At 45.6% G+C, this 26,889-nt stretch overlaps 2 protein-coding genes across 2 annotated transcripts; both read right to left on the reverse strand.

The window, feature by feature from the left end:
• Window positions 1-3,139: 3,139 nt before the first annotated feature.
• Window positions 3,140-18,155, reverse strand: LOC119400614 (astacin-like metalloprotease toxin 5). Its single transcript, XM_037667666.2, has 5 exons — window positions 17,958-18,155; window positions 15,988-16,060; window positions 14,765-14,879; window positions 10,624-10,799; window positions 3,140-3,891 (listed from the first exon to the last, which is right to left on the reverse strand). The coding sequence occupies exons 1-5, from the start codon at window positions 18,153-18,155 to the stop codon at window positions 3,671-3,673; spliced, it is 783 nt and encodes a 260-aa protein (XP_037523594.1). The 3' UTR covers window positions 3,140-3,670.
• Window positions 18,156-25,177: 7,022 nt separating this feature from the next.
• On the reverse strand, window positions 25,178-25,903 carry LOC119400596 (uncharacterized). The gene has a single exon (XM_037667658.1). The coding sequence runs from the start codon at window positions 25,901-25,903 to the stop codon at window positions 25,178-25,180; it is 726 nt and encodes a 241-aa protein (XP_037523586.1).
• Window positions 25,904-26,889: the final 986 nt, after the last annotated feature.

Consider the following 26,889-nt stretch of genomic DNA (forward strand, 5'->3'; position numbering starts at 1 on the left):
ATTACAGTTAAATTCATAAAAAATAACATAGACATTCTGGCGGACCATTTGCTGCACATGTTTCAACACTGGCAGGACTGTGGTATATACTCAAATGAGCTTAAGTTGGGCAAAGTCGTCCCTGTATACAAAGATGGAGACCGATCAAGTGCCTCAAATTACAGGCCGATATCTGTGTTAAGTGTAATTAATACAATGTTTGAAAAAATACTATCAGCACAGATAACGTCATTTGCATCCAAACATAATATAATTTGCTCAAACCAGCATGGTTTCCGAGCACACAGATCTACATCTACTGCAGTTTTGGTATTAACCCAACAAGTTAAACAATAAGATTGCCATCGTAGTTTTACTAGGCATAAGGAAAGCTTTCGATTCCGTCAACCACAACGTCATGTTAAGTAAGCTTCATGACTATGGCTTCCGAGGCAAAATTCACCAGCTTCTAAATGCTACCTATCCGACCGAGAGCAACGAGTAGTGATGGATGGTGTCGTGTCCACTACTCAATCAATAGTCTCTGTGGTACCACAAGGCTCAGTTATTGGACCCACTCTTTTTTCCCTCTATGTTAACGATTTCCCCTCCTTCCTACTGTACTCAGAAGCTTTAATGTACGTAGACGATACGGCACTAATCGTTGTTGGTGACAGCTTAAGTGATATTGATGATAAAATTAGCGAAGAATTACAGAGAGTACATTTATGGTTTAAACGAAACCACCTAAATATCAACAAAGATAAAACTAAATACATGGTCTTTCACTCGAAGAAACAGCTCAATTTCGCAAGGTTCACCTTGTTTCTAGATACTGCACTGCTAGAGCGAGTAGTCTCGTTTAGGTACTTAGGGGTCATGTTTGACTCGGATATGAACTGGAAATCGCATATAGGAAGGACGTGCTCCAGGCTAGCATATGGTTTTCACACGCTACTGAAAGCCCGTGAATGTTTTGGCGTAATGATTCTGCGCATCCTATATTTAACATTCGTGCACAGTCACTTGATCTACTGCATAACATCATGGAGCAGTACATATTGTAACGACGCGGGATCGACGATCAAAAGGAGAACGACCAACAAATACGCTTTATCAGTAGCTGAAATGACAACAACGTCTTCTTCGTCCTTGCCCTGGGGCCAGTGTCCTCGCGCTGCTTCATTATCGACGCTACTGGCACATACGCGCGGCATTATTCCCCCTTTAAAAAAAAAACATCGTCCCGATGATGAAAGCCCAGAAAACAGGGTAAAAAACACTGCGCAGTTAGTCACTGAAAGTATGGCTTCATCCGAAGCACGTGGACGATTTCTGGTGAATGTCTTCGGCGTTTGGAACACTGAAGGCCGCCCGGAACAACCTCGTAATTGACGTCACTGATGCGTCGGAGGACTTCGTAAGGCCCGAAGTATCTCCGCAACAATATAAAACCCACTTGAAATGTATTAGCCATCTGCAAAAGAGGGCAGTTAGGATCATTACATTCTCAAACAGGACGGATACTGCAAACAACTGTTTCAACTGATGCGTGTACATCCGCTGGACTCTGTTCACGTGTCCAATGTTGCTGATATAGTGCATAGAATAATAAAACATGATGACCCATTCCCATTAAGCACCTTTACGTTACCCACGCGCTGTACAAGAGCTGCAGCGAACAAGTGCTTTAATTTACCGGTTGCCAGAAATACCTACGGTCGAAGGCTCATACACTTTCACGGCGCTCTCATTTGGAATGCCATACCGACTGATGTAAAAGAGACGAATAATTTTTCAGTGGCCATGAAGCACTTCATGCGCAGTTTCTAACTAATACAATGGTATAAGTGGTTACTTTGTGCGCTGTTATTCCCTGTAATGTTGAACCATGTGTTTTAGGGGCGAAGCTCCTAAAGCCGTGGGTCTGTACATGCATGTCTTTCGTGGTACGTGACCGCCTAGTTCTATGAAGTGCACTTGCGAGGAACCCACTACGCTATAAATCATCATAATTTTAGGGGCGAAGTGCACTTGCGAGGAACCCACTACGCTATAAATCATCATAATTTTAAGTGCACTTGCGAGGAACCCACTACGCTATACTTCCTAAAGTCGTGGGTCTGTACATGCATGTCTTTCGTGGTACGTGACCGCCTAGTTCTATGAAGTGCACTTGCGAGTCTTACGAGTTGCGAGTTCTATGAAGTGCACTTGCGAATCTTACGTCTTTCTTAATGATGTAATGGGCGAACTTTCACGGGAGAGTTACGGTTTTACCGATGATCTCGCCTCTCGAGCTTCGCCCCACTCATCATCATTCATTCCGTGAATATGGCGTGATTTTTTTATATTTGTATCCAGTTTGCTGTCCTTTGTCGCTGTTGTAACCGCTTCCGCAATCACGTAGGCATGTCACACAATTGGTCCCGCTACTAGCCAGTTAGGCTATGGGACCAAACAAGTGTTTGCGAAGTTTTTTGTTTCGTGGATTTGAAAGTTACAATAAAAAATTGCCTTTCAGGGGGGGGGGGGGGGTTCAACCATACTTTAATGTATGTTCGTGCGTGCGTTTGTATGCGTGCGTGTTTTTATATGCAAGCAAAATTCAAAATTTTCTGGGGGGTTGAACCCCCTCACCCCCCCCCCCCCCCTTGGCTACGCCCCTGATCCCCACCTGAAATAATAATTGCTGGGGTTATAGGTGCCAAGACCACGATATGATCCTGAGGCAAGCAGCAGCAGGGAGCTTTTCCACCACTGCCCTCCTGAAATAAGCGAACTTACCGAGGTACCGAACTGTATGATTATAAAGAAATCTACAATTATTACCTGAGTTGTTATCAGAACCGCCGTGGAAGCCTAAGAAGTCATGGCGTCGAGCTGCTAAGCTCGAGGACGCGGGTTCGGTTACCGTCCACAGTGACAACGTTTTGATGGTTTGCGAGGCCACCCCTGTACTTGGTGCGCGCTAGAAAAACCCGACTGGTCAATATAAATGCGGAGTCTCCCGCGACGGCGTGACTGAAATACACCTTGCACGTAAAGCCCCATAATTACACGCATTGTCGTCATCTCGAAAACCAAAATTGCACTTTCGCAAAAGCAAGTGTGCAAGCATTCGTTTTATCTCACCGCTGATCTTTATTGTTCACACTTTTCGATACAGAGGATACCAGTCGTTGTCATATAATGCTCCGTAAAAAAAGAATCTTGTGTTGTCACTTGTGTTCTTGTGCTGACTGCCTCGAAACTGCTGAAACAATTCTTCATCGTACTGCTTCGTTACGCGTGCACTGAGCACAGTTGCATTTAGTATATTTCTCGGTATTTTGAGTGCTCCCCGTTGAGTATATAGTCACCTGTGCATCAGCAGTGGACCGGGCAAATGATAACTGCATGCCAACAAACACGGGCTACCTCTTCGGAGCCAGATGGCAGAGTGCGCAAAGTTGTCTATACTATAATCTCATGGGATACGCCTAACATCGCGATGGTCTATTGACTGTGTTACTGCACACTTATACCGCACCAAGGCTACTCTATATCGTACCGCAGGAATTCATCTGGATCACAGTGCGACAGACAGTACTCTGCCTTCATCCTGCAAAAATCTCGTATTGCACTGACAGTACGCCTAATTAACCACAATCAATAAAGTTATTGTGTCTTAAAGGCAGCGATGCAGTCTTCAGCAGCGGTAGAGCATGCGAATGCGACGGATGTCGCTGTCGCTGATTCTCTTTTTGTTGAAGACCGCCTCCAGCCGGCTGCCGTCCTTTGCCAACAAGGTGAACAGGCCCGGTGCACGTGCGAAGAACTCCGAGCCGTACAGCATTATCGAATCCATGTCGAAAGGCGAAAGCAGCCGGTGCTCGAAGGGCCTCATCTTGTTGAAATTGTGCTCACGCCCTGCACGTGCAAGCAAATTCGGCATCGGAACAGGATATAGAATTGATATTATTATCGCCCAATAAAATAGCACAAAAATGGAAACCCTTATCCTCTGCAGAGGAGACCAGTTATTTAGCGCAGGCAGTCGCTCGGAGCACATCCTAAAATATACAAATCCACGTAGGTACAGCAAAAAACACGGTTGATCCCTCCGTCATAGGAATCGGAATAACACGAAAGTAATGCGTGCCCTTACAGAAGTAACCGAATGTTTACTGTACATTGATCTAAGAGAGTTTGCACAATGTATATTGATGTCTGGCAGCTAATGGCGCCGTTTAATGTGTATGCACCCACTTTGATGATTGGTGGTACATCTCCATCCCGACGACTAACGTCCATGTTAAATGATTAAACAAACTCTTGTGATAGCTGAAGTAGTTAACGGTGAAAGCGTAATCAGAGAACGAGGTGCGATAGCCAGAAGAGCGTCGCATACTGGACGCAGAACTTGGTCGCCATCCCGCGGCATGTTAAAATGTGATTGAACACCACGGCCTGACTAGACGGAAACGCAAAGCGCGTCGTGCCGCCCCGGTAGCCCGGCCGCGATTTTTCTCGGGGCGAGCGCGTGAGCATGGAACGCGGTGTTACAGCCACGTGAGGCAGGCGCGCGTCGCAGAGCTATTTTAGGGGCGAAGCTCCTTAAGGCGGCACCCGTTCGTCCCTCGTAGTAGTGCGTAACCAGTTGTAACGCTAGTACCAGATCTTGACCTCCAAGGTGGTGCCGGTGGAAGATTTTTCCTGTGCGTTGTTGAACAATAAAAAATTCGCAGCGTGCGCGTTAACTAAAAGCCGAATTCTTCTGTCTCTCATTCCCCATTAGCAGCCATTGGCATGTTCCAGTAGGAAACGTTAGTAGAAGTAGAAGTGTAAGTGTTAGCTAAAAGCCGATTTCTTCTGTGTCTCATTCCCATTAGCAGCCATTCTTTACCTCCAAGGTAGTGCCTGGTGAGATTTCTCCTGTGCGTGATTAAACAGTAAAAATTTTGTTCAAAACGCCGTTGATTGATGAAATAAACCAACGAAAGACGCCAGTTGTTTTCTAAAAGCAAAACGAAAGAACGCCAGATGTTTCTAAAGCAAAACGAAAAGACGCCAGCTGCTTAACGAAAGACGCCAGATGCTTTCTAAAGCAATGGTTTTTCTAAACAATGAAAATTCACAGCGTACATGTAAAATTAAAGTGAGCTGCAAGTCGTCATAACTCATCGAACCTTTAGTATAAACGCGCCCGATCTCACGTCGGTGATGATGTACTGGGCAGAATTCACGGAAGATTCACGGTTTACCGATGAACCTCCGCAGCTTCGCCCACTCATCATCATTCACTCCGTGGATATGCTGTGATTTTTTTTTTTTTTGGTCTGTATTAGCATGATGCTGGGCCCGTATTCTCAAACGATCGCAAAAGGCGATAGTATCGCGTTTGGTGACGTAGAATTTGATGCGTTCAATAAGTAAAAAAAAAAACACTTGCCTGTGACGTCATTGTTGCAACTGGCCGTTGGTAATACGAATGTCTCACAACACAGGAGTGAGCGCACCGTACGCGCAGAGCAACCCGAGTGCGGCGTTTTCGAGCGTGTGCTGCTGCTTCTAACAGTGGCCAGGCTTGGCCGGCTTGGCTGTGGCTACTTGAAATATAAGACGTGTTCAAAGTGCTTTCGATGTTTTTTTGTTCGATTGTTTAATCCACAGTGTAATATTTAAAGAATGCAACTTTGCGTGAAACGTATTTTCGTTGAGAGTTTAACACGGCGTACTCGGAGAGTTCAGCTGTAGCGTGCCGTCGCAGCGACATCGTCTCAAGATCTCAGCGTGTTGCCGGCTCGCGATAAGCCACGCGAGCAACGCACGGTTCATGTTCCTGGGACGTTCAAACCACGAAAAAAGACGCGCTGGCAAAGAACGAGTGCTGATAACACCCCAAGGTAATGCTAGATGAAAGCTTCAGCGCAAAAAATGCTGAGCACATCCACCGACGATTGAATACTAGAAGCTACCGCCTACGCCACTGAAATGCTAGACTTCACCACGAACCGACGATTAACGGTGCCTTCGTTTATTGCAAATATGTCGAGAGCACCGTCGAGCACCATGACGCAATATTGACGTCGGCGGAATTAACAGATGGCGCCCTAACTTTTCCGGTTTGCTCAATAGCCAATCAGCGCGCACCAAAGGCGATACGTTTGCGATTGTCACCTTTTGAGAATACGGGCCCTGAGCGAGGCCGACGCTTTTACATGGATGGATGGATGCTATGAGCATCCCCTTTATAACGGAGCGGTGACAAGTGTGCCACCAGGCTCGAAAAAAAAAAAACCTTTACTCCTTTTTTTCTTAGCGTTGGCCTAGTGTCTTTACTTCAATTAAAACTATTTTACTCCAGAAAAAAAAAAGAACTTAAGTTTCCAGCTCCGTTCTGTGCCCTTTACGGCAGAACGTCCTTATTTTTTTTCAATATTTATTTTTGTCCTTCCTCTCTAGTTTTCTGCCACCAATACTCTAACCGTCTCTTACTTATTTCAATCGCGGGTGTGTTCAGCTTTCCATTGTCTCTAAAACCCAAGGCGTCATGTAGGCTCGTGCCCAAACGTACACCTGGGTGGTTGTCTCCACATTCAATCAGAACATGCTCCGCCGTTTCCTGATCTTCCCCGCAGCACGTGCATTGTTCTTCTTCTTTACTGAATCTCGCTTTATCGAGCAGTAAGCGAGATCGGGTTGCCCGTTCTAAGGCAACCCGATCTCGCTTCAAACAGTAAAGCGCTTCCCATTGAATTGTCGTAAAATGCCTCCCTCCTTATTTCATCTTTGCCCTTTCGGTAGTTACTCAAAGCCGGTTTTTTCTCCATAGCTGCCATCCAGTAAATCCTCTCCGCCTCTCTGACGTTTCGCTTAACGCTCTTTGTTGACATATTGCTTACACTACCAGCCGTATATTTACTAGTGAGCCTCCTAGTTCTTTTTCTCTACTGTGTGTCCACGCTTTTCCTATACAAGTAACGGAACACCTTCTCTGCCCACCTACTCTCCTTCATATTCCTTAGCCTTTCTTCGAACCTTATTTTGCTCTGAGCCTCCCTCGCCTCAAAACCTGCCCATCCCATATCGCCCTTTACAGCCTCATTTGTCGTCTTCCCGTGAGCACCCAACGCAAGGCGTCCCACAGTCCTTTGATTTATATCCATTCCCGATTGCCCCTCTGCCATCATGCACACCACTGAGTTCCCAAAAGTAAGCCCCGGAACCATTACACCTTTCCACAGACCTCGAAGCACCTCGTACCTATTGTATCCCCACAATGCTCTGTGCTTCATTATTGCAGCATTCCTCTTTCCTTTTGCTGCTAAGGCTTTTTCCTGTACCTCCATGTACCTGTCACCCTCATTTATGCATACTCCGAGGTACTTGTATTCGCTCACCCTCGGTATTTCTTGGCCCTGTATTGACACCGCCTGATCACAAGGGTCAATGAATACCATCGATCCCCATTTTGTTACACTAAATCCTAGTCCTAGAGCTTCCCCTTCCCTTCCGCATATATCCGCCAGCTGCTGTATATCCTCTCGACTGTCAGCAAATAAGACAATATCGTCAGCATAAAATAATCCTGGAAGCTTCTGCTCAATCATCACGCCGCCCTGTTTATGTGACAGATTAAAACCAAAGTTGCTACCTTCTAGCGCTTTTTCCATATTCACCATGTACAGCATGAATAACAGCGGGGACAAAGGACATCCCTGTCTCAGCCCCTTACTAATCTCAACGTTCTCTTTGCTACTCATTCCTTCCCATTCTATGCAAACTGTATTTTCTCGGTATATATCCGGTTTGCTCAATAGCCAATCAGCGCGCACCGAAGGCGATACTTTTGCGATTGGGCAAAGGTCGTCACCTCGCGGTGTGTTAGGGCATTGACAAAATTCAACCTATATTGAAAACGCGCCTAATGGGACGGACGCGTAACGCGTTGCAGGTGCTAATCGCGGAGGCCACAGCAATGACGAATTACTTTACGTTACCACTCCCAGAGGTCAACACCACCCAGCCGACTGGGAGAGGGGTAGATATAAAAGGCGCGTTCGTATAGGCCTCCTAGAGTCTGTGACCATGGCGCAGTGGATAGCGTGCCCGGCATCTGTTGTTGCGGACCGAGCGGTCGTGGGTTCGATTCCCGTTGACGGTACCTTTTTTTCTTTGCCATATGATTGTGTATATTTTTTCGACGTCATTTTCGTGACGGAAATACGTCAGCTGAAGTCTTGGTGGACCCCGGCATAAAACACTTTCGTGTTAAAAGACTACTAATTGCGTAAAGCGAAGCGCTTTCGAACCAGGGGCACAGACCGCCTTCCAGTAGCTGTGATCTGTCCTCTATAGTTCGTTAATTCAGCAACACACGATACTCGAAAAGTCACAAGAATTGCACAACCAGAAAACTGTAAGGAAATTGTTTAGATTTGAACCAATACTAATACAAGTTAACCGACGAAATGCTCTGACGAGGCAACCGCTGACCCGATATCAATGAAACATACGCTGAAGAGTGAAACTTATTTTACAGAATTTAAGAGTACGAATCCCTATCGTCTTGTAATTTTTACCGAAACGGATCAAAATCGACAGGGGCTGCTTAAAAAAAGCTGCATCCAGAAGGATTACAAGTCTGTAACTCCTTGCCGGAAACGAATGTCCTAGTAATGTAAATTTTATTTGTCAGAGCATTTCTAATGCTCACAAGTGCGACGTATACCAGTTTACAGGTTACCCGAAATATTTGAAATACGTTGAAGGGTTTCACAAAACGCTTATTACCAAATTAATCAATTGATAGTTTAAGCGAGGAGTGTATCACGAACAGCAATTTTGTTGGCTTTAGCATACATCGTAAAATGAAGTTTAGAGAATTGTGATATTCATTCATTTTTACCTCAAAGGTCCCGGTTGGGATATTACATGAGGGAGTGGATAATAGAAAGGCTAACAATATAATGGTAGTTATGATGGGATAGTTTCGATGAGCCGTTTGAATGCTTGGGTGTCGGTGATGGTGGCGACTTCGGTGGGCAGGTCATTCCAGTCTTGGGCTGTGCATAGGAAAAACAATTGATGAAAAGTCACATTATAAGCTTGTGGTGGATATACTGCGTTACAGTGACTGTTGCGGGAAATGCGGTGGGCTCTTCTGATGTATGGGTTATCTAAAGGCAAAGAATGGAAGAAATTATGATAAAGGTTAAGACGTGCGATTTGGCGGTGCTTAGTCAGATCGGATAAGTTAATATCTGCTTTTAGTGCCGAGATGCTTGAGGTGTATGAATAGTCAGATAGTATAAATCGCGCCGCACGGTTCTGGACAGACTCGAGGGCGTAAATGAGGTTATTGTGGTGAGGATCGAAAATCGCATTCGCATACTCTAGCTTTGGCCGGACAAAAGTTTCGAAGGCAACTTTTTTAATAGAAGGAGGAGCGAGCGAAAGGTTACGGCGTACATACCCTAGAGTACGTTTAGCAGAATTGATTATGTGGTTAATATGACAGGTCCAAGTTAGGTCACGCGAGATGTACACACCAAGATATTTAAATGAATCAACTGTAGTAATCTGGTTGTTATTGATGCTGTTATAATCAACGTGATTTTGACGACGGTGAATAGACATTAACACAGTTTTAAATACATTCAAGGACATGAGCCAAGTGTTACACCAGTTCTGTATGCACCAGTTCTGATTGCGTATTGCCGAGCCAAAGTACTGAAAGCTTGGTGCATGACGTTCATTTACGATTTTGCGATTTTAAACCAGTGCGGTAAAAAAAAAATGACGGTCTAGACAAAAAAGGTCACAGTTTCGCCGCAAAAGCGAAGCAACGTATGTGATAGCAACAGATTGGAATGCCATACGAAGCAGGGCTCAATTCCTTAGCGTACGAATTGACGCAACTTCACGAAACTCAGGCGTAAGGAAACGCAGCCGCTACAGCGAGCGAAGTGACCTTCGGGCTGCCTAGGGCTTCAGCGCAAGCATTGCAATGATACAGAACAACACATACAAAAGTATGAGCCATCTGCTGACCACGCCCGGCCGGTGAAAGTACGCATTTACTAGGGGAGCCACGCAGCGCCGCCTCCGGCTGCTCTCCGTGCTCCTTCTGCGTGATGAAAGATGGCTGGCGCGTTTTCTCTCTGCTTGAGCAGCGATTGTCGGCCGCCCTCGCGCTTTTTCAGCAGCACATAAAACATGCGAAGCGCGAAGTGATGTTATCGCCCTTTATGCAGAACATCACGGCGACGGTGACGGCAGAAATGAGCTCGGAGTGTCCATATATAATCGCTATCGCAATAAAAAGTCTGGTTGCTACAATCGCTACATTGCAACATGTTTGCCTTTTAAATGCTACATACCTCATCCTTATATTCGTTGTAGTGGCTGTCGAGCAAACTACAGTGGCGATTTAGCGATAAATGCGAGATAAATGAGTAAGCATTACGCTTAATTACATCTCATTATTCTGGTGGTCAATATTAGCCAGTAATAGCCGCAATAAAGTAAATACGGTAGCCTTCAAACGAACTCTGCAGCTTTTGCCATATTGCACGTGCCAATGCCAACGCATTAAAACGATTTTTGTGCTCCCATGTGTTGAGGCATGAGCCGCCGTGTTCGCGGGGAAGTGCTTACCTCGTTGCACATTGTCCAGGAAGACATCAATGTACTCGTCCCTGTCGGATCTCGAGTGCTCGTGGTGGAAGCCTACGACGTGCAGGAGCTCGTGCATCACCGAGCCGATTTGCATGCAGCCAAGCCCCAATGACAAAGGCTGGCGGCCTCCTTTGCGGCCGACGTACGATCCGCATCTGCGTACGTAAGTTGGAAGCGACCCTCAATTTGTTGGGCACCACTTTCATCTGAAGAAGGCAAGTTGCCCGTGTGCTCATACGCAGTGGTGGCGAACGCTTCCAACCACACTTCTACGGACCTCATCTAAATAGGCTCCTCTCCTACGTCCTGGAGTGTTGTCTAGATTCCATGTTGCAAGAGCTGCATTCAGAAAGAGGCCTTGAGGTTATACATTATTAGAATTTCCGTAATATTTATTAAATGCGTTTATACCACCACAATAACCTCATGCATTGTTCGCAACGCTACCGATAAGACACAAAATTATCTGGCGAAAAGAATAATATTTTCTTTCAAATGTGGCCGAAGAGTGTAAATTGCCACCTTCCCGAGTCTGCACCTGACTATTAACTTTTTGGAATAACGCGAGGTGTGGTCACAGACTTACAACTTTGACGTTAGGAAGAAAAGCACATAAGTACAGAAAGATCTGCTACATGCGCACAAGATATACCCACACTCAATCATTCAGCAGAAAAAAGAAAAAGAAATCCATGCTGGCTCTCCCTTGGGAATTGCGTAAGCATGCGGTGGATGGATGGATGGATGCATATGAGCGTCCCCTTTATCACGGGGCGGTGACAAGTGTGCCACCAGGCTCGACAAAAAGAAATGTTCCTCTTTCCCTTCTTTTTTTTAAATGTTGGCCTGATGTCTCTACTTCAATTAAATCTATCTATACAGGAAAAAAAGAAACGTAAGTTCTCAGCCCAGTTCTCTGCCCTTTACGGCAGAATGTCCTTATTTTTTCCAATATTTATTTTTATCCTTTCCCTCTAATCTTCTGCCACCAGTGCTCTAACCGTCTTTTACTTATTTCAATCGCGGGTGTGTTCAGCTTTCCATTGTTGTCCCTAAAACCCAATGCTTCATGCAGGCTCGAGCCCAAACGTACACCTGGGTGGATATCTCCGCATTCAATCAGAACATACTCCGCCGTTTTCTTATCTCCCCACAGTTTTGCCGTAGGAAAGTGCACAGCCGCGGCGTTCCCTGTAACTTTGTTTTCGGCCGGCATCGGCGGGGCATCTTGTTAGCAGCAAGTGTTTTCCTTTATTTTGGATCACCTGTACAACGCATCACGGCCGGACAGGAGAGGCATACGGGGGTTCACGCCCGCGGGTCTCTATATAGGCCGGCCACGAACGCATTCATAGACTTCCGATATATTCACCTCCTGCCAGCATGGGCATGTAGCCCAGTTTAAAACCAAGTACCAAGTTATTAAGGCGAAAGCCGCCTCATTAGGCGCTAAATTTAAATCTCCCCCACTCTGTCCCCATGTGTAGGGTAGCAAACCGGTTGTCCTATACTGGTTAACCTCCCTGCCTTTCCTTCTCTATTATTTCTTCTTTGACCGTCAGCGTCCCGCGGCGTCTGGGACGAGTGATGCGAAAAATCATCGTCACTTGATGACGTCCCCATATGACGTCGCGATAACGTCACAGATCGCCAAAATGTGTGACGCCATTGTAGTCAAGAGTTCGACGAAAGTTCGTCTGGTCAGGTACCATGATGAGGATGAAGATGCGGTCACTGACCAAGTCACGGTTAAAACACAGAGACGTTTCGGGTCCCGAAACGTGTCTGCTTTTTAATCTTGACTCGGTCAGTGACCGCATCTTCATCCTCGTGTGACGTCATTATGACATCATCATGACATCACTGTGACGTCACGTCACAGGATGACGTCATCACATGACATCGCAACTTGGTCTAAGGTGCTCCGATCACGGAGGCAATGCAGAAATCAGGTGAGGTGTCTCCGATCTTGGAGGAAGTGCAAAACCACGTTAGGTGCAGAAAGCTTTCGAAGGGTGGCGGGGCAGGATCAATACATCGACGGAGAAGAAAAACAAGATGGCTTTCGTCTTCGAGTCGTCTCAAGCGAATGCATAAGGGACCCTGTGAGTTTTTCTTTTTTAAACTGCACTGTAGCATGTACCAGGAAATCATCCCACAAAGAAATGCTACATAACTCTGACCTATGGACGCTCTGCTGCTTACGCGAATAGTTCTTCTCGCGAGCTTTATTGCGCAGTGCAGCGCAACATGCGAAAGTGAACTTTTCTTAGATTACTTGTCCTCGCGGAACAACAATAAATGGAAGGTTGAATTTTTTTATGTTCCCACCAGCACATGCGATGTTTCTTTTTTTAATTTTTTTTTGCCTCAGACATCCAGTGATTGTCATGGTATGATGTTCCCATCTCTGTCGCTTCAACCAAATTTAGATACTACCGTCTTCAAAAATGCAGTTAATACCTCATTGTTTTATAATTACCCCTATTTGTAAATAATACTAACAGGCTCCGAGATTATGTAGATGAATAAATTAACTAAATAATTTACCCTCTCAATCGCGTTACCTTTCGTTCCAGTCGTTTTACGAGGTGTTTCATTTTTAGAACACACACCATGTATATTTAAGGTTTTGTGTATCCCACGGCATTATACGACCAAACGTTCAGACGAACAAGTTTATCATTGGTAGTAGCCTAAAGCCTGTTTCACATGCGAGCGACCGAGCGGCGGGGCCCGCAGCGATCGAGCGGCAGCAGGACGCTCGGACGCGGCTTCGTTTCACATGCACCGCTCTTGCGCGGCGCGCGCCTCTGCGATGCGCAGTGATGGTTGTGGGAAGCGCCCGTTATCCGCGGGTTTCCTTTCTCCGGGCTCGCTTGTTTTGGTGCGCTTGCGTTGCAAGTTTCACGAGCCTTCTACTTCGGTGATCGAATTTCACGCGCCTAAACCTTGAATGATGAAAATGTGCAGTGTATCAGAGTGCAATTAAACAACTTCAGTAGTCACGTTTATTTCTGTTCCAGCTTTCTTTTTTTACCACGCAAGTCATGTTGCACGCCCATACACTTGGCCATGGAAAAGCGAAAGAAAGAATTTGTTTTGGGGGTTTTAAGCTTTCACAGGGCTTTCGGTGGCTTTTGCTCTCGAATGCCGCAAGGCGCTGGTGCGCCGTATGGGCCGGCAACCGGATGCAAGCGGCCCAGTCGACGACATTGTGGGTTTGTGAAGGAGCTCGTCTCTTTTTTTTTTTTTTGCCTATGGGCATTCTGCAGTAAAGAGGCGGCGGCATTTGTCGTCTTCGGGGTACGTGACCACTAAAAAAAAAAAAAAGGGAAAAGAAAACAGTAAACTGTTCGAACGTGCTGCACCAGAGTAGTAAAAAAAAAACTGAAACGTCTACTGCGAACAAGTGCGGAGTGTCGTAGGTTCCCCCTGTCCGGACCTATGTTGGTGTCACGATTCGATAAAAATACAAAAGAACAAAATGACACGTGCAAACGATTTGTCTGCTTTGATGGAAGCGCAGTAAAGAACAACAAAAGGGAAAGAACGGCGTTTTCTACACTGCCAGCTCGTTGCAGCGAATGTCGTCTGCTAGGAAACCGAGTCGGAGCGAGTTCCTCCCGGCGCGCGCGGCTGCTCTCGTCTCCATCCCTACGGTCACGTGCTCCCCGCGTCACTGCTCCCCCATTGGTTGACCTTGGGCAGCCGCTCTGCCGCTCGCGAATTTTTCCAACTCTGGCGATCTCGATCGCGCGTCCACTGGTCGCTCGAAAAAACCTGTTTTTGGGCTTCCGCGACGGCAGCCGCTCCGCTCTTGGAGCAAAATCGCTGCATGTGAAACAGGCTTAAGTGAAGACAGCGCTGAAAAGGAACGGACAAGACAAATTGCAGCACATTCGCTAACTATCGACTAATTATATTTCAAAAAATCCATGGTCCATGTTATATGAGAGCACGAATACGCCTCACTTACTGCAAAGAACCAAAATTAAGTAGAACCACAAAACTTTGTACTCCTGATTATCATCAGTATTTGTATGAACACAGCGGCAAGATACGCTCAAATGCCGTGTATTAGCAGATCGCTTCGTGAAGCAGCATTCTTCTTACTCACGTGTCGTTGCGGTCTATGTAGACGTAGTCACGCTCCGTCGTGCGGTTCACGAAACGCAGGCAGCTCACGGCTTCGATTTGTTCCATGGCTTCCCGGATGAGCCTCTTTTGCCGATCTGCCGATTAAAGTTGCGCATCTCAACTCTACAGAGCCGGTCAACTTTGAGCTTTCCTACCTCCTCGTATGCTGAAAAATGCTCGAAAAGGGTTTTCATGCTCCTATTCAGTGTGAAAGCTATTTACACCACACATCGTCAGTAGCTGAATGCTTTAACCTTAATGCGCGGGTGGGCATATTTCCTTAACTGAATTCACGTCGACACACACTTATATACATGCACGTGGTCACACAAAGCACTCGAAGGTGATAAAACCGGAAGGTTTAGATTAAGGTAACACGAAGCCAATTGCCGCACCGATGGCCTTCACATATAGGCGCGCACTGCAAAGAGTGCGGGTGCGCCCCTCAATTTGAAGAAACCAACATCTTCCTTAACTGAAGCCTGTACGTTCACAAATCGCAGAAGTTGTAGCGGAGAAAAGTATTATTGTGAGTGTTAGAATATAGGAGAACCCACCACGGTGGTCTAGTGGTTAAGATGCTCGACTGCTGACCCGAAGGTGATCGAATCCCGGCCACGGCGGCCACATTTAGATGGAGGCGAAAATGCTAGAGGCCCGTGTACTTAGATTTAGGTACACGCTAAAGGACACCAGGTTATCAGAATTTCCGGATCCCTCCACTACGGCGTCCGTCATAATCATATCGTGACTTTGGGACGTAAAACCCAACAATTATTATTCTAAATATTATTGACGATAGGAGAGCGCGTCAGATATATCCTAAAGCCCACAGCTATATGGGCGAGAGATGCGCCATTGAGAAGAACAAGTGGTAAGGAGGATGTTATGGGGGCGTTACGGACTTGGCTTGCGAACGCAGTTGACAGCACCGCTTCCTACTGCTTAAGACCCGATCAATCGGTCATCATTTTCACCTGCGCTCACGTCATCACTGTCGCGACCCAACAGGAAGTGGCACACTGGATGAGTGACATTAACGATGCGCAAACCGACAACAGCAGAGATCAAAATATATGTCACTCATGCTGCTTAACTTCAGAGCGTGGCACGGGACATAAAAGAACCGCACCAATTTGCGCTCTGCAGTTTAGCCTTATGCACAACTAGCCCGGCAACAAGTTCTCTTCACACTTCACTCACTTGGCCTCGGTTCGAAGACGTATGGAATGATTCCCTTGGGCCATAGCTTCGTGTCTCTGGGCACTGCAGTTCTCTGCGCGTATGCACACACACCAGCGACATTGTAAGAGAGCCACCTGTGATGACTACTTGTGTGTAAATCTAAAGTCGATCTTTTCAAACCACTACATCAGGTGGGCGAATGAACAGGAATCTTAAGGGCTCGGTTTTTTTCTTTGTTAGACACAATAATAATGAGAACTAACATACAATAATGTATACGGTATGTTATTCGTAGTAATTGTGATATAAATGCGAAGAAAGTAAAGTGGTCGAAAAGATAGCTTGCCGCCGGCAGGCACCGAACCAGCAACCTTCGAATTACGCATTATAGTCTGTTAGTTCTCATTACATAAGATGGAGAAAGATGATTATTACCCTAATTATGTCGGTCAAAATAAAGCTACCACAGGTACGGCGGCTTACCAGATGTTTCTAAAACGTCTTATTGTTGTAGAAAGGTCCTTGTTTTTGGTTTTTGGTTTATTTTTCAGTTACTACCACAGAGGCATAGTTCAGATTTCATATACGTTATTTTACCATATCAGTAGCTGCTCTCAGACCCTATAGTACGCTAGTGATGCTGTACTCACGTTTCAGAACGTACTAGGCGACCGCAGCTCGAAAGTCCCGAACTTTGCATAGCATTGTTCTTTACTTCAGAGGTGTATTAATGAATGTCCATATACAGTGAAGTCTAGTTTTGACATGTTTCAAACAGATATGGTATACTTGAAGACTGAAGCAAGACCATAAGAAAAACAGAAAACCGGACACGAAGACAACAAAACGAAAAGAAATCGAGACAAACGCTGAACTGCGATGTACAGTTATAAAAAGTGTTTCGCCGCAAGAATGAATCAGTAGACGCGATAGCAGCAAATTGGAAAGTTATATTAACATTGTAACCCGGTGGCGTCACTAAAGCAAAACGTTGACCCACGGAAGCGTGGCCGCTGCAGCGAGCGAAGCGACCTTCGTGCTGTCTATGGCTTCAACGCATAGTCTGCGATGACAACAATTGTACAAAGGTATGAGCCCTCAATTCATCCCGTGTAAAAATAAGGCGCGCGCGACCGCAGGCTACCACGCCCGGTCGCGTTTCCTGCCGGAGACACGTAGCACCCACTCCGACACCACTCCATGTCGCGCGACGAAGACGGCCGGCCCGTTTCATGCCTGCTTCAGCTGCGTTCGCCGTCAGCGCTCGCGCGATTTCACTCGTGCGTAGAACACACGACGCGCGGGGTGATGTTATCGATTTGGACTTTGTACGGAAGATGACGGTGACAACGTCGGCAAAAAAGCGCCTCGAGTGTCGACATAAATGCTATCGCAATAGTAACACGTCTGTACACAAAGAAGACACGTTCATTCGTACGATAACCGAAACGAACTCTTCTTCTCAACAGGTAGTAAGGTGTCTTTTTTTTTCTTTCTTCGTTTTCACGTAAGTCACAATCTCAATACAACACGGTACACAATGTTGACGTGAATATGAAAAAACACGGAATACGTTTTGTTGGTTAAGGCGCCACAAATGTCGCGAACCTTAATGAGCTTGTTATAGGTGTATCTGTTCTTACATATTCCCACAGAGCGAAACACATTTACGCACCCGGGCCTGCAGCAGTGTCTGGTATACCAAAAACATTCTAACACATCCAAGGAGCACTCCGGCCATCTTTAATAATATGTGATGTATATATGCAGGACATGTAAAATTTTAGGTATCGCGTGATAGCTGATGTGAAGAGATCCAAGAAACCACATTCATTAGTTCTACTATATACCCTAAATGGCTATAAAACGCTGTAATGGCGGATGTATTCTGACTGAGTTTTACAGTGTAATGACAGTCACTTATCATTGGCTCATGCGCGCTTTTTCATATGTTGGTTTCGCAGACGAAAAAGAAAAGGTAAACTCACGTCACCCAAGGAATCACCTGGTAGTATTATGTCCCCTTCGAACAGTCGGCCTTGGTCTAGGCTCCGGGATCCTGCACATGAACAAGTGACCTTCTGGTAGCGCACAGACAGCGCTCGTGCGTACTCCGTCCTTGAGCGCTTGCGCTGCATTTTGCAGGATGAATACCTGATGGTGTTCCTGCGCTGTATTAGCGCCATCCTCTACACATGAACGCGGCGTCTGCTTCGAACCAACGGATCTATAGTAAGACTACACGTTCGACGTCGGACAGTGCCAACCTGATGTACATAAATTCATTTGCACATTACAGGCCCGGGATGCCCCTCGCCAGCTCTGGGCATTAGAAACAAGCGAGGCGCGTCAGGCAGGTGGTGTGGATCGTGTTTTCAAAATGTGAAACGGCTGCGTAGAGCGAAATTTCAAACTCTCGACGAAGCTAAGTTTCGAGCGAGACATGCATTAATATTCTTCACAAGAAGTGCTGCTTGTGACGTCGCTTACCATGGCACTTCGCTTCGATTCATCATACGATGTGCCGTACCGCGACTGGAAATGTGCCGCTAAGCAAAATCGAAAGGGAAGATGACGAAAAATGTACAGAACCTTCACAGGAATCGCCTAAACATAAGTAAGGATTGGCGTGCTTCTAAACGTGGGCGACGACGTGGGCGTGACGATAAGGTGCGGCGCGACCGCACGTGTGAGCACCGACGATCCATTGATGGTCTGACGTGTCGTATCACGTGTGTTGCGACGTTACGCGTACAACATCGGTGTTTAAATCCTGAATCCAACCAAATGAGCCGCAACCCTGTCTCACCACTTTTTTGCTCCGACAAAGCTGTCTTTTTTTTTGGACATGTAATACCTTGACATCATTATAACAATTGTACGTTATAGTCTACACCCAAATTTCCAGTCGACCCAGCGCCAGAACTTTCTAATTAGCCCACCTCGAAAGTTTCAACATTGCCCCCGCTCCAAATTTTTTTTGGGTAGTCTACCCCTGACTTTTCAAGGTGGCCTATCTCCAAACTTTAATCTCAAGTTGTCTCACGCGCAAACTATCACGTTGGCCCTTCCCGAAGTTTTCATGTCAGCCCACCCTCAAATTATGAAGTTGCCACCCACCTCTAAATTTCCAGGTTGGCCCACGTCAAACTAAGCGCCTCCCCCCCCCCCCCCCCCCCCACACACACACACAGCCTTTCCTATATGGAGAAGGGGTGGGAGGTAGTGCAGCAACAACAAACCGGTTTTGCAGCAAAGCCGGTTATCCGGCTATTCGATTCATCGGTTATTCGATTTCGAAATCCGCATAACCGGAGTGACCGGATATTCGGTTTGTTATTCGGTTAGTAATATTGTGATATTCGGATATCCGAATAACCGGATTTTTATTCTGCAATGCTAGGGAAAATATTCGTTCCTCTCTGATTCTCATACTTGTAGGCATCACTGCAACCACTCGTGCAAGTATGATATCAGCTCTGGTTAGCCATCTCACTTTTTTTGTCCCAGATTACGGCGGCCGATCACGCTATCGCGTTCTACTCTTGAAGGCGAACCTCAAGCGTCCTCCAAATTTTTTTCCAGTCCCAGGCAATTTGACCCTTCCATAAATTAATAGAAGAATGAACATTCCTTGCAATAGTCACAAGCGTCATGACTGACAGTGATTTGTTGACGTCATCAGATACGTGTAGTATAGGATTCGTTTTCTACATTTCGAGCTGAGTGACAAGAGTGACTGACACAAATGAGTCGCAACCCTCACAGGTAATCTTCGAGTTGATTGTATCATGACGTGCGATTTCCTTATCTATTACCATATGTTTCCTTCAAAGTACATGTACTCAGCCACTTGACGTAATCACTATGTGACTCATATTATAAGTCGCTGAGGTCCTACTTTAACACATGATTCCTAGTGACTCACATTACATCAACCCGCTTCTCATACACGTCGCTTACCTCCTGACAGTCATGTGAAACGAAATGCCTTCCTCGGAGTAATAAGTGGCGCCACTACCACTCAGTCAAATGGCGTGATCACTAGTGATTCATTCGACGTCACCACGCTTCTTAACTAGCATACACTTTCTAAATATGTCGACATGTACATCAAGCGATATGTCTTTCAAAGGTTAATAATCGAATCACTAGCACAATGTAAAGTGACGCTATCACTAGTGGTTCATGTGACGTCACAACTCTTCACAACCATGAATGCACTATCGCAACCTGCCGACATGCATATCAAACGAAATGTCTTTGAAGCGGTAATAATCTGATCGATATTACTATGGTAAGTGACGCTATCACTAGTGACTCACATGACGCCACCACTCTTCACAACCATGAGTGCACTATCGCAGCCTGCTGACATGCATATCAAACGAAATGTCTTTCAAGGGGTAATAAGCTGATCACTAGCAATAGGTCAAGTGACGTTTTCACTAGTGACTCACGTGACGTCACCACCATTGACAACAATGAATCCACTATCGCAGCCTGGCAACATGCATATCAAACGAAATGTCTTTCCAAGGGTAATAACCCGACCGCTATTACGATGTCAAGCGACGCTATCACTAGTGACTCACATGAGATCATCACTTTTCACAATCGTGAATGCACTTTTGCAACCTGCCGACATGCATATCAAACGAAATGTCTTTCGAAGGGTAATAACCTGATCGCTATTACGATGTCAAGTGACGCTATCACTAGTGACTCACATGATGTCATCACTTTTTCGCAATCGTGAATGCACTTCGCAACCGCGCCGACATGCATATCAAACGAAATGTCTTTCGAAGGGTAATAACCCGACCGCTATTACGATGTCAAGCGACGCTATCACTAGTGACTCACATGAAATCATCACTTTTCACAATCGTGAATGCACTTTCGCAACCTGCCGACATGCATATCAAACGAAATGTCTTTCGAAGGGTAATAATCTGATCGCTATTACGATGTCAAGTGATGCTATCACTAGTGACTCACATGAAGTCATAACTTTTCACAATCGTGAATGCACTTCGCATCCTGCCGACATGCATATCAAACGAAATGTCTTTCGAAGGGTAATAACTTGGTCGCAATTACGATGTCAAGTGACGCTATCACTAGTGACTCACATGAAGTCATCACTTTTCACAATCATGAATGCACTTTCGCAACCTGCCGACATGCATATCAAACGAAATGTCTTTCGAAGGGTAATAGCCTGATCGCAATTACGATGTCAAGTGACGCTATCACTAGTGACTCACATGAAGTAAGCACTTTTTCGCAATCGTGAGTGCACTTCGCAACCTGCCGACATGCATATCAAACGAAATGTTTTTGAAGGGATAATAACTTGGTCGCCATTACGATGTCAAGTGACGCTATCACTAGTGACTCACATGAAGTCATAACTTTTCACAATCGTGAATGCACTTCGCATCCTGCCGACATGCATATCAAACGAAATGTCTTTCGAAGGGTAATAACTTGGTCGCAATTACGATGTCAAGTGACGCTATCACTAGTGACTCGCATGAAGTCATCACTTTTGCACAATCGTGAATGCACTTTCGCAACCTGCCGACATGCATATCAAACGAAATGTCTTTCGAAGGGTAATAGCCTGATCGCAATTACGATGTCAAGTGACGCTATCACTAGTGACTCGCATGAAGTAATCACTTTTTCGCAATCGTGAATGCACTTCGCAACCTGCCGACATGCATATCAAACGAAATGTTTTTCAAGGTGTAATAACCTGATCGCAATTACGATGTCAAGTGACGCTATCACTAGTGACTCAAATGAAGTCATCACTTTTCACAATCGTGATTGCACTTCGCAACGTGCCGACATGCATATCAAACGAAATGTCTTTCGAAGGGTAATAACCAGATCGCTATTACGATGTCAGGTGACCCTATCACTAGTGACTCACGTGAAATCATCACTTTTCACAATCGTGAATGCACTTTCGCAACCTGCTGACATGCATATCAAACGAAATGTATTTCGAAGGGTAATTACCTGATCGCTATTACGATGTCCAGTGACGCTATCACTAGTGACTCACATGAAGTCATCACTTTTCACAATCGTGAATGCACTTTCGCAACCTGCTGACGTGCCTATCAAACGAAATGTCTTTCAAGGGGTGATAACCTGATGTGGCGTCATCACTGTGGCAGTCATCACTAGTGACTCACATGACGCCACCACCCTTGACAGCATGAATGCGCTGTCGCAACCTGCCGGCATACATATGAAACGAACTATCTTTCAAGGGGTAACAACCTGATCAGTAGCTATAGGTCAAGTGACATTATCGATAGTGACGCACGGGACGTCACCACCCTTGACAACAATGAATGCATATCGTAACCTGCCGACGTGTATATCAAACGAAATGTCTTTCAATGGGTAACAACCTGGTCGCTATTACTGTGTCAAGTTACGTTATCACTAGTGACTCTCGTCAGGTCATCAACCTTGACAATCATGAATGATCTTTCGCAACCCGCCGACACGCATATCAAATGAAGTCTATTTGAAGGAGTAATAACCTGATCATTAGCATAAAGTCAAGTGGCGTTGTCACTAATGACTCACGGGACGTCACCGCAACTCTCAACTACGCGTGCACTCTCGCAGCTCGCCGACATATTCTGCCGATATCAATCCTATATCCGCAGCCGTTTAGTCATGCCACGTCGGCATTTCTCACAGTGTAGAACCAACCGCCGCTGGGCCTGACATGCAGACATTACGTTATGTGTTTTCACATTACCGATTTGTCATCTTGGTGGTACTGTTGTAACTTCAGCAATAATTGACGTGTACATAAAAAACACCAATGGAATTTCTGATTTTACCACACGCATTTATCCTATCGTTAACAGTATATGTAAATTTAGGAAAGTGAGCCTCATAGACGACCGTGGTTGATAGTCCGCTTATAGCCTAAACGGCATTTCAATTTAATTGTACCAAGTGAATGGAGGACATGCCTAATGAGTACGTTTTTACGTTTTAAGCCGATATGTTGTTTCTGAAATTAGAGTATTAGCAGTGCTGGTTTACCGTACGGTAAGTACGAAATTCCGTACTGTCGTGGCGGCACGTAGCTGGTTTAAACGTTGCAGTTGTGCGTACGGCAACATGATGCGTACGGCAGCAAGATGAGATTATCAGAGTGGCTAATAGAGGTTTTGCAAACAGAAAAAAAAACAGCGTAGCTTGCACTGGAGGCGCAATGCTAAAGAGACTGTGGAGCTGGTGGGCACCTAGGTAGTCGTGGCTGTGGTTTTCCTAAGTTTTAGAAGTTTTTCTTTCTTTCTCCCTCTGTTTCTCTTTCTTTTTTTTGTGTACGTAATTTGCCTGTTTATTTCTATGTATTTCTTTCTCTTTCTCGGTCTTCCTGTCTTTATTTTCTTATTTCCTTTCTCTCTCTTTCTGTATTTTTCGCTTCATCTTTCTCTCGCTTTCTATTTCTTGCTCTCTCTTTATTTGATTTTCTCTCTTTCTCTTTTTTTTCTTCTGCCTTTCGTTCTCTCTATTTCTCTCTCTTCATATGCTCTGCTTTACTCTCTTCCCTCCTCCGTTCGTTCCTCCTCACCATCACCTCTCTTCTCCTCACCTTCACTTCACTTTCCCACCCTCTTACTATACTATACAATACAAGGTTATGCTGTGCTCTGCTAGCGCGCCTGGATAGCCGAATGGTAAGACGCTCGCCTTCGGATCGTGAGTACGCGGGTTCGAATCGCCTCGCGAAGAAATTTTCCCCCTAGAGTTTCTCTCTGTCTTTATCTTGATTTCTCTTTCTTTCTCTTTCTCTGTGTACTCGTTGTCTCGCCCATCAGAGGTATTGCATCCCGCGCTGTAGAAATCGGCGCACGTGTTCTGCGAGCGAAGCAGAAGATGAAGAAAAGAGCACGTTCATGATGATGATAGTTTTCGGTTCGGGACAGGCAGAATACGGCCGGCTTAAACAGCTCCACTGTTAAAAAAGCAGCGTGGCGACCAAGATATTACGGTATTACCGCATTAACCGCGTGGTAAAGCGGCGCTGATAAAACACCCTTTTGACTCAACGACGCACAAGGTTTGAGATAAAGCGAACGAGCGATGAGTGTTTTTTTTTCTTCTGAAATATGCGGCGACCGTCGAATCACGAAAGGTGCATTACTTCTTTTTGCAACGCCAAAAGTACGTAAAATATTTTTTTTTCAGACTTCTTGATGTAAAATGTGAAGCGCGAAGTTTACGTTCGCTCGAGCAAAGTGGCGAAGTGCACAAAAATGTTCCACGATATGCAATCCGCCTGGTTATGTTCTTTCCTGCAACATACAAATATTGGCATGATGAAAAGTACTCGCAAATTCTAGTGACATCTTTAGAAACGCACATTTATTTGTTCCAATTTGCTCGCTTTTACAGATCTAAATACGCCCTATTTTGGTATAAGAACACCAGCGAGCTCACATTTTCCGGTAGAAGGGAGCTCCGTTTGGCAGTGATGATATTTCCAGCCGATGAAAATACGCGCTCCGAACTTGCGGATGAGGCTGGGATGCACATGTACTTTTTTGCAAGTTCCGCAAGCCGTGGAAATTTGGACTCATGGTCCTTCCACCATTTCAGTGCGTCCGAGTTATGTCCTATCTGAGGCTCTGAGAGATACGCTTCAAACTGAGCTGACAGGCCACTAACGCGAGGCTGTGCATCGAACAATATGTCCAGTGCTGTTGCTTCGGTCTGGGTAGTGTCTGTCCCGCTTTGGTCATCCGAAGTTGCCAAGTCGTCAAGCATTTCTCGAACATTGGCACGGATTGCCTCCCGGGCGCCTGGTACCTCATACTGAAGGCTTTTGTACCTTGGATCGAGGAAAGATGCTCTCTGGCGTGCAGACACCGATGTCGGTTGGGCGTCCCAGTCCAAGGAGAATCGGCGAGATATCTCCAGCCGAATTATTTCTTTGAAATTCTCGACTAGATGGTCGCCAGAGGTCTGAGGCTCTAGTTTTTTTATTAAAGCTTTCATCACTGGCCGAACCATGGAGACAGGGGACACTGTGTCGCTGCAGAGAATGTTAGTTGCAAGCTGAAGAGGCTCAAGCACCTCACAAAGTTCACTGATGACATTCCATTCTTGCTGACTGATCTCAAGATTCTGCGCTGAATTTGCCGTGACAATTGCTCGGTCAGCAAGAACACTTTGAATGGCAGGCCGATGCTTGATGAGCTTTGCGAGCATTTGGTAAGTAGAGCTCCATCTTGTCGGGCAGCTTTGCGTCAGGCGCTCCTGTTGGTAAGCCGAGCAGCTCCTGTCGCCTAGTCAACTGGTCGCTGGCGATGGTCGAATGTCTGAAGTGGGCGACCAGTTTTCCGCTTTTCTGGCAGAGCCCATCGATTTCCTTGTCGGACAGTGCCTTCTTGATGCTCAGGTGGAGACTGTGGGCAGAGCAGGTCACGTCATTCGGCTCTAAAATGCCTCGCAGTGCATTGACTGCTTTAATGCCATTAGATGCGTTATCAGTGACAACAGCCGTCACCTTGCCATCCAGCTTCCACACCGCGATGACTTCTTGCATTCGCTGCATGATATTTTCTCCCGTGTGCCGCTCTTGCATAGCCTCCGTTGCTAAAGTGAACGCTTGTGACTTCCACTCACTGTCCAAAGTGTGCGCAGTCACTGTGATGTAGGAATCTTGCGCCCTTGATGTCCAGCAGTCTGAGGTGAGCGCAACAGCTGTAGCTGAGTCAATCTGAGATGCTACCTTCTGTTTCAAGTGATCATGCAGAAGTTTAATTCGATTTTTCAGCTTAGCATTAGAAGGTGTCTTGTAGCTTGGCTCCACGACGTCCATGAAATGCCTAAATCCTTTACTGGTTGCGAATGCCAAAGGCAACTGGTTGATAGCGATCATTTTTGCTAGCGCCTGGTCAATACTCTCCTGTCTTTCAGCGCGCCTCTTCTGTCGTTTTCGTGGCTTAGGTCCCGCTGACGTCCCAGGTATAGTTGCGTGACTGAGAGTTTCGTTACCATCAAGGGTGTCATCAGCAGAAAATTCATCAGTGTCGCTTATATCCGAGGTTGGTGGCAATCTGTAAAATGAAATATCAGCGGGTGAGTTCCTTGCAACATTATTAATTATGGCGGTGATGCCAGAAAGAACCGCAACATTTATTGAATTGTTTACTTTGAATTAAAATTTACTAAGTCTAACCAAAAAATTGCAGTATTTATCTGACATCATCGAATACCTACGTTTCATAGGTAATAAAGAAAAGCAGGCAGAACGCTTCCCGCGAAATTAATATTTTTATCGCTTCATTGTTGTGTCCTAAGCTTAAGTGCAATAGCAAACAAGTGAAGTGCGTTGGGGGGCTAGTTGGTATGACATTAGAACGTACTACTTCTTGTGTTCCGTCAATCGCGCAGTTCCTTAGCAAACAAGTGCGATATTTTTTTAATATAGCAAGCCTACGTGTAGTTCTTAGCAGTTTTCAAGCATGAATTTGTTTAAGACCGAAGAATGCTTTATATTAAAAAAAAGATGGCTGATCCCTCCGTCATAGGAATCGGTATAACACGAAAGTGAAACGTCTCGTCACAGAAGTAGTTTATTGTTTATAGTGCATTGGTATATGACAGCTTGTACAATGTCTACTGTTGTTGGCAGATGTAGCACCGCATGATGTGGACGCATCGCACTCACGTTGACGCCTAATGGCACATCTCCGTACCGACGACAAACGCCCATGATCATGATTTAATCCTTGCGGTAGCTGAAGTTCTTAACATATACGTGGACACCGCATATGGTGAATCCCGCGCAAAGATGGCATCAACAAGCACATAATAAACATTGATACTCGATATGCATTCCCTCAAAGCGTCGTGATATGCGAA

The sequence above is a fragment of the Rhipicephalus sanguineus genome, chromosome 7 (assembly GCF_013339695.2).
Source record: "Rhipicephalus sanguineus isolate Rsan-2018 chromosome 7, BIME_Rsan_1.4, whole genome shotgun sequence".
Taxonomy (NCBI): Eukaryota; Metazoa; Arthropoda; class Arachnida; order Ixodida; family Ixodidae; genus Rhipicephalus; species Rhipicephalus sanguineus.

What these genes read in the sequence shown, in the direction of transcription:
- LOC119400596 (XM_037667658.1), bottom strand. Translation starts at nt 25,903, where the DNA reads ATGATCGCTATCAACCAGTTGCCTTTGGCATTCGCAACCAGTAAAGGA.
- LOC119400614 (XM_037667666.2), bottom strand. Translation starts at nt 18,155, where the DNA reads ATGGCGCTAATACAGCGCAGGAACACCATCAGGTATTCATCCTGCAAA. An exon ending in CGTCTTCGAACCGAGGCCAA is followed by an intron (nt 14,880 to 15,987) that starts GTGAGTGAAGTG and finishes TTTAATCGGCAG; the next exon opens with ATCGGCAAAAGAGGCTCATC. An exon ending in CCTGGACAATGTGCAACGAG is followed by an intron (nt 3,892 to 10,623) that starts GTAAGCACTTCC and finishes TTGCACGTGCAG; the next exon opens with GGCGTGAGCACAATTTCAAC.